Genomic DNA, 7,381 nt, shown 5'->3' on the forward strand with positions numbered 1-7,381 from the left:
AGGGGAGGGGAGGGCAGGGCAGGGCCGCCGGGGCAGGAATGCGCGGCGGGCGGGCGGCGCAGGCGGCGAGCGGCGGGACAAGTAAGGGCACATCCCGCAAGCGGCCGCCCAGCGCACACGGAGCCCAGGGGAGCGGGCGGGCGGGCGGCGCGGAGGCAGCGGGCAGAGGCGGGGCGGGACAGCTCGAGTCGCACCGCCGAGCGGGCAGGGCCGACGCGGAGCGGGCAGGGGCACCGGCGCGCACCGCCCGGGCAGCGGGGTCCGGAGGGCCGCGGCGCGCGCGCACGGGGCGGTCCGGGCTCAGGCGGGCAGGGCGCTCAGCCAGCCAGCCGCGGGCGCCAGAATCCCGCGCGGCGGGGCCGGGAGGGGACCGCGCCCCCCGCAGCCTACAGCTGTCTCGGACCCGCGGGGCGCCCATGACGGCCGCGGCGACCGTGCTCAAGGAGGGCGTGCTGGAGAAGCGCAGCGGCGGGCTGCTCCAGCTGTGGAAGCGGAAGCGCTGCGTGCTCACCGAGCGCGGGCTGCAGCTCTTCGAGGCCAAGGGCACGGGCGGCCGGCCCAAGGAGCTCAGCTTCGCCCGCATCAAGGCCGTGGAGTGCGTGGAGAGCACCGGGCGCCACATCTACTTCACGCTGGTGACCGAGGGCGGCGGCGAGATCGACTTCCGCTGCCCCCTGGAAGACCCCGGCTGGAACGCCCAGATCACCCTAGGCCTGGTCAAGTTCAAGAACCAGCAGGCCATCCAGACAGTGCGGGCCCGGCAGAGCCTGGGGCCCGGGACCCTCGTGTCCTAAAGCACCAGGCGCACCGTCTTACCTTCACGCTTCTCACCACCGCGGTGCCCAGACGTCATGCCAGGTAAGACCCCAGGGGACTGGGCCCTCTTTTTCTCCTTCCTTCCCTGCTCCTCCTTCCTCTACTGAGGGAGGGAACAGCATTCCACTTCAAAGTGGGACGATCCTAGGGAAGGTTCCTGTGGCCGACAGAGATTAGGAACCCAGGAGTCTGAGCATGGGAGGCTTGGACCGGTGGCCTACTGAGCAGAGCTGGATCTTCCCCTGGGCCACCAGGCAGGAGGGGCCTGGATGTGACCCAGGGGTCCGAGAGAAAGATGGAAGCCCTGGAAGGGGAGCCCAGGGTTGGGGATGGCCTTTCCGCGAGTTGGGTCAGCCCTGACTCAGGTGGAAGGAGGCTGGCCTGCACACCCCCAGCTGCTGGGCCTCTGCCCCAACCCAGGGCCGCTGCTGGACTGGTTTTCTGGCCACCTGGGAGAACCAAGGGTGGAGATGAATGGCGGAGAACGACCCTCCTTCCTCTAGGATGAAGGCTTGGCTTAGAGTTTGAACATGGAATTGATGCAGAAAGACAGTATCCCTGTTAGCAAAGGAGTCATCCAGGGTTGGGGACGGCTGAGGCGGGGCCTCAGTGGGAGGGCTTGGCCTGGCTGGGCCTGAGGACTCCGCTACCCATTTTTTTATTTTCCTTTTTAAATTATTATTTGATTTGTTTCCACATAGGCTGAGTGTGCAGTGTAGCTACCCGTTCTTGACAGTGGGTTTTGGGCCCTGGGGCTGAGCTGCTGGGAGACCAGGGGAGTCGGCGGAGGGCGGGCCAGGCCAGGAGTGCCAGTCAAGGCCTGGCTGGGCTGAAGGAGAAGAAGCCGGAGGAGGGGATGGGGCACTGGGGCAGGGTGGGTGGGGGGCGGACGCAGGATGGGGCTGTGAGTTGTTATTTGTGATGTTCTAATCCTCTGTGAGCAGTAGGGCAGGGGTGGGGGTGGATTTGTGGTCAGGAAGGCCCAGGGGAGGGACAGGAATAGAACCTAGAAACCCTGGCTCTCAGCCCTGTGCCCTCTTCCCCAGATGCCATTCCCTCCCCGTGGGAACTAGGAGCAGGGCCGAGGAGAGAGTTATACCACTTTAGTCTTGATTCCTACGGTGGAAACCTGTACCCACCCCACCCCCAGAGCACCTCCCACACCACCTCCCCCACCTGCAGGCGTCTTCTCCACGTCGATAAGTGGGGAGTCCAGTGAGCCTGGGGGCCCCATTTAGTGCCCCCTGTGATCCTCGGGTCCACCCCTCCCACGGTGTAGTGAGGGTTAGCTGAGAGGCCGTGCTGAGGATCGATCCACGTGGATCCCACAGGCCTTGGGGGGCCCGGAGAGGCAGCTTCCACTGACCACAGTGTGCACCACACTGTTCTCCGTGCTTGTCCTGATTCGGGAAACGCCGGGAGGCCGGCAAGTCTCTTTCCCCAGCGCTGCCTTCCGTAACTGCTGTTCTTTCTTGCCAGCTCCCCTGCCCTCTTTGGCTCGAGGGGGCATGACTGTGCTTCACATGGCGAGGCGGAAGCCGTGGACACGCGGAGGAGGCGCTGGAGCTGACGGAATGGACGGGGCCGGGAGGAGGGCAGAAGGCTGCGAGGGGCTGAGGATGAAGATTCAGCCCTTTGGACATCTCAGACTCTCAGGACGTACCCAGCTCGGGATACGCCTGAGCCGGCCACAGGCCTGGCCTCATATGGCATGACGGAGAGCTGGCATCAAAGCCCCCTCCCTGCTGTGGTCCTGCCATCTGTCCTGCACACTGCTGTTGGCCCCCTGGCTTCGAGCCGCGCCTGGCAGAGGGCGGTCCTCTACGCGGTGCTAAGCCAGGGCCTCAGGACTCAGGAGGCCAGCCTGGTACCCAGAGGGGGACCTCTCCTGGGATGGCTTCTGGACTCACCGTCAGGAGAGGGGAACTGCTGGGCCTGAGGCCCATACTTGGGGGTCTCCTGCTGCTTAGGTCCTTTTGGGACCCCCGCCCATCCAGGCCTTTTCTTTGCACACGTTTCCCCCATTCTACCCATCTTCCCCCACTGCAGTGCTAGGCCTGGGAGCGGTGGGGGCGGGGTGGGTTGACCATGACCATTTCATGTCTATGTCAAAATGAAGTTGCCCCGCAAAGGGCAGGAACCACACTGTTTGCTGAGTGAAATTCTTTGCCCACAGAGACCCATGGCTTGGAGCGTCTCTCTCTCCACCGCCACTTTCCCAACCCATAACTATTCTGAAATCTCTAGTCTGGGTAGGCGGAGACATTACAACCCCAGTAGATATGGCCTCAGTAGTTCTAGGAAGGAGGGACCTTTGGCCTGGACCAGGGGATGTCACACTGGCCAGCTCAGTCCCTATAGATGCCTCTTCTAAAGAAGGTCACCCTGCCTGTGCTACCATGGGAGGAGGCTCAGCTTTCTGGGCAGAGCTTGTCTCCCTGTGATTTATACACTCAGGCCAGTATTCCTTACTGGTTGGTTTAAAAGGAATAATTTCAACACAGGGGAAACTGAGGTACAGAGGAATGGCTGCCCTGACTTATACAGAAACTATTGGTCAGGCGACCCCTGAGACCTTTCCATGTGTTCAGCGGTTCGCTCTGCCTTCCTTTCGCTCCGTCGTCCGCACACGCGTGACCTCCCCTGTTGCGAAGCAGCGGCCTACTTCACAGTCACCCTGAGCAAGGGGGCCGAGTGGCCCCCTTCGGCAATTTGAAGTCTCTTTAATAACTTCTTTGTGCTTCCCACCTGCTTTGTTCCCCTTCAGATTTTTCTTGCCTTCCAATCGAAGCTTCTCCGTCCTGCGTCCCAGTCTCGGAGTCCACGGGAGTGTCCCGTTCCTCTGGTATGTGAACCGCGTCTCCCAGAGGAATAAGAATTTCTAAATTGCAACGGAACTTTTACAAATACCTCATGTATTATCGTTTTAGGCTGTACAGCTGTCCATGGATAGCATAATCCCACCGTGGCAAATAAGCTTCTTGCATGTCAACCCCGGTCAGTGCTGGGAAAGATCTGGGCTCACCCAGAGCTCTGTGACCAGTTGGCGATGTCTGCCATGGGCTTTGGGAAAGGTGGGGAGAATGGCCGCACTTCCACGGGAGGCGGGGTGGTAGTGGTGGAGAGAGGGCGTTTGGCGCCCCTCCCTTGATTCAAGCTATGTTAATGGGAAAGAGTTAGCGTCCCCATCCTTCCATAAAACAGCAGCCTCTGAAATAGAATCCTTGCCCTTCCCATCCAACCCAGGGGTGACTGAAGTTGGGGACTCAGGCATAAAGAGGCATCCAGGCACTCAGATGGGGGCGTGTTTGTGAGCGGATGGCCTTGGCAGGCAGGGCCCACTTTCAGTAAGCTAAATCCCTCTATGGTCTGGGCGCTATGCTTGGCCCCCGGGGATGCAGAGAAGGAGAGACGTGATCCAGTCCCTGCCCCCAGGAGCCCAGACGCTGGTGGGGAGATCAGTGCCAGCTGGTACCAATAGAGCTGGCCACCAGGAGCCAGGGGAGCTCTGGGAAATACTTCCTCTGTCCAGCACTAGGGACCTTCTGGGAGCTTGGCTGCAAAGGGCAGAGGGGGGCACAGCCAGCACGGGGTGACAAGGACAGGGGCAGGCGCAGGGGGAGGCGGGGGACGCAGGCTCCAGATTCTGGTGCTCCTGCTCATTTAGAACACGCAGCCCTGTCAGTTCCAGTGGGATTTGGTTCTTGCCCAAACCCAGCTTCAGTTTCTGCTCTTTCTTGGAGAGTCCCAGCCCCTCTGAAGAGTGTGCTGCTCTTAGAACCCCCAACATAGACCCTCGAACGTGGTCGGCTCGCAGCAGACGTGAGCACAGGGGCGGCTGCTGCAATGGGCCATCACTCACTATCGTTTGTAAAAGCCCATTGGCTGTCTGAGGGCTCCCAGCGCCCTCACAGCACAGAGGTCTGGGGCTCAAGACCAGGTTTTTTTGAAAGAAACATAACCTCTTTGGGGAGTCTTTGCCTCTTTCATGGGGCAGAGGGCACCCTGCTTCATGGCTGTCCTGACTGCTCTAAATTTCGAAGAAGGAGCATAGGCCTTCACCCTAGGAAGGCTTGGCTGGACCGCAGGGTAGGGTCAAGGCCTCTTTGGGCTCATAAACAGGCCCTAACTGTGCCAGCAGACATGCATGAGATGGAAAAACTTTGCTCAGTTGGGCCTGAGGACGCCGTGAGGCCAGGGAGGAGCTGTTGCCACCAGCTCTCCCCCTGCCCCGGCAGCCCTGGCCTCACCCTCGCCCGATGCGTGAGTCATCCATGGGAAAATGAGACAGGGCAAGTCTCAGCTGAGCAACTGGGAGTCCAACGAGGTGGGGCGGGGAGGCCGAGGGGAGAAGGGATGGGCTTGTTCTGGTCCGGGCGAGCTGGGGTTGGGAGCTGAGCCTTTGGCAAGAGTGAGCCTGTTGCAAGGTGAGAGTGGAGACCAGGGGGAAGAGCCAGAATGCGAGTCTGAGAGCTGGAACGACGGCAGGAAGGCATGAGGGCGGATCTCCAGGGCATTGTGGTGTGTCACCCTGAGCTCTATGGGGGCTGTATGGGCACTGTGGGCAGCTGTCCCACCAGGGCCAGGACCTGAGGACCCTGGCCAGACCGCGCCTGGCTCTGTGCCAGGCTGCCATGTGGCTGCACAGAGAGCCCTGCTTTGGCCTCCTTCAGTCTGCTGCTCCAGTCTGCCCACCACGGTCAGCCGGAGTGTTCCTTCCAGAATGCAGCTCGTTCTGCTAAAATTGCTGGCAGCTTCCCCGGCGCAGTGGGAGGAGGCCGAGCTCCTTGAGAGCGTCTGCCCTCCGCAGTCAGGACTCGCTCTCTCTAGGGTCTGACTCTGCACCCGGGTCCCAGCATGCAAACTTCCCCCCTTCCAGGACCTGCGAAGGCTGCCTCACACTGCCAGGCCTGTGCACCCCACTCTTCCTACACATTTCTGAAAAGTGGCCCAACCCCCCCCCAAGGCAACAACCCCCAAAAACCCCCCCCGAACGCCCCGCCGGCCCCAACGGGCAACGCCAGAACCCCCCCAATAATCACACTATGTTGCAATTGCTGGTTTGTGTGTCTGCCTGACCAGCTAGACTGGTCAGTTCTTGGACTTAGCGTTTGTATATTCCTGGTGCCTCAGAGTATCTGGCACACAGTAGATTCTTAATAAAAATAATAATGATGGTACATAGTGTTTACTCTTGGCCAGGCATTGATCTAAGAGCTGTATGATTATTAAATCATGTAACGCTCCAATAACCTTGTGAGTTAGGTGCCATTGTTATGACTCCCATCTTTTACATTAAGAGATTGAGGCCCAGAGAGGTTAAGTGACTTGTTCAGAGTCACACAGCAGCTAATAAGTGGTGGAGCGGGGAGTCAATCTGATCACAGTGGGACTCTAGGTAGGTGCGCTTAACCCAGTACCAAATAGATTGATTCTTACTGCGTGAGTGAATGATTGGATGAGTGAATGAATCCACCACTTTGCTGGGAGAAAGGAGCTCAGAGGCAGGACAATTGGTGAGGATTAAGCACTGAGGAGTGGGGACCATGAGGGGACAGAGAAGGGGACGAAGATTCTGAGGGAGGCTTTGTGGAGAAGGTAATGGGAGTCAGGCCCCTAAACAAGGGTGGGGTCTCACTACAGGAAAGGACGCAGGGAGGTGTCCCATGGGCTGGGAGGATCTGCGCTTGCCCACAGGAGCAAGGCCCAGGGCAGGAACAGCCTGGAAGAACGGAGGGACCGCAGGTTGGGAGGGGGCAGTCAGAGCTGCGGGGCAATGAGCGGTGTTCCAGGCTCAGAATGCCGTTGCTGCATTGGTCTGAGATGCTCTTGTCTTAGAGCCTGGGCACAGGGTCACCCCGGCCTGCAGAGACAGGAGCTGAGGGCTCAGCAGCTGTAACCCTGGGCGGCAGCAGCCCTGGCCCCAGAGGCCTAGAGGCGGCACTCCCACCCTGCGCGCTGACCGACCAGCCTAGTTTGTCTGGATACTTCAGTTTTGGCACAGAAAATGCCGCATCCTGAGAAGCCCTCTTGTCCCGGGCAAGCTGGGATAGCTGGCCACCCTGCCCGCTGCCCCAGGGACGGGAGCCTCGCATCTCCCAGCCTTCATCTCACCAGCCAGCTCCGCCCAGAGCTCAGCCCCACTGAAGGGACCATGCGGAGTCCAAGCCTCTGGGCAACAGCGCTGCGGCCCCTGGGCATCACTCACCCCTGACTCAGGTACTGTCAGCTTCCTGCCATCTCAGGGGAGAGACCCAGGCCCCAGCTGCAGGGAGGAAAGAGAGAGAGGGGTCTCTTGGAGTCTCTCCAATCAACTCTGGGGGCCTCCCCGGGATGCTAACTGCAATTCAATCTGATTCAACTCTACCTCGGTGCTTTGCTAACTGCAGAGCATTTGCGGCACAGGGACAAAGGTAACTGAGCAGAGAGGGCGGCAGGGAGAGGAGGGGACAGTATGGCGCAGGCAGAACGTCTGAGCCGGCCCTTTAACAGGAGGATAGGATTCTGACCATGGGGCATGATGTTCCAGGTGGAAGAAATCACCTGTACCAAGGTGCCAGGACCA

General features: G+C 60.1%; 1 protein-coding gene across 1 annotated transcript; it reads left to right on the top strand.

The window, feature by feature from the left end:
• Positions 1 to 406: 406 nt before the first annotated feature.
• On the top strand, positions 407 to 852 carry PHLDA3 (pleckstrin homology-like domain, family A, member 3). The gene has a single exon (XM_012664966.1). It carries the CDS (start codon positions 417 to 419, stop codon positions 792 to 794), a length of 378 nt encoding a protein of 125 aa, XP_012520420.1. The 5' UTR covers positions 407 to 416; the 3' UTR covers positions 795 to 852.
• The last annotated feature ends 6,529 nt before the right edge of the window (positions 853 to 7,381 follow it).

Source organism: Propithecus coquereli, unplaced genomic scaffold, assembly GCF_000956105.1.
Source record: "Propithecus coquereli isolate 6110/MARCELLA unplaced genomic scaffold, Pcoq_1.0 Scaffold944, whole genome shotgun sequence".
Taxonomy (NCBI): Eukaryota; Metazoa; Chordata; class Mammalia; order Primates; family Indriidae; genus Propithecus; species Propithecus coquereli.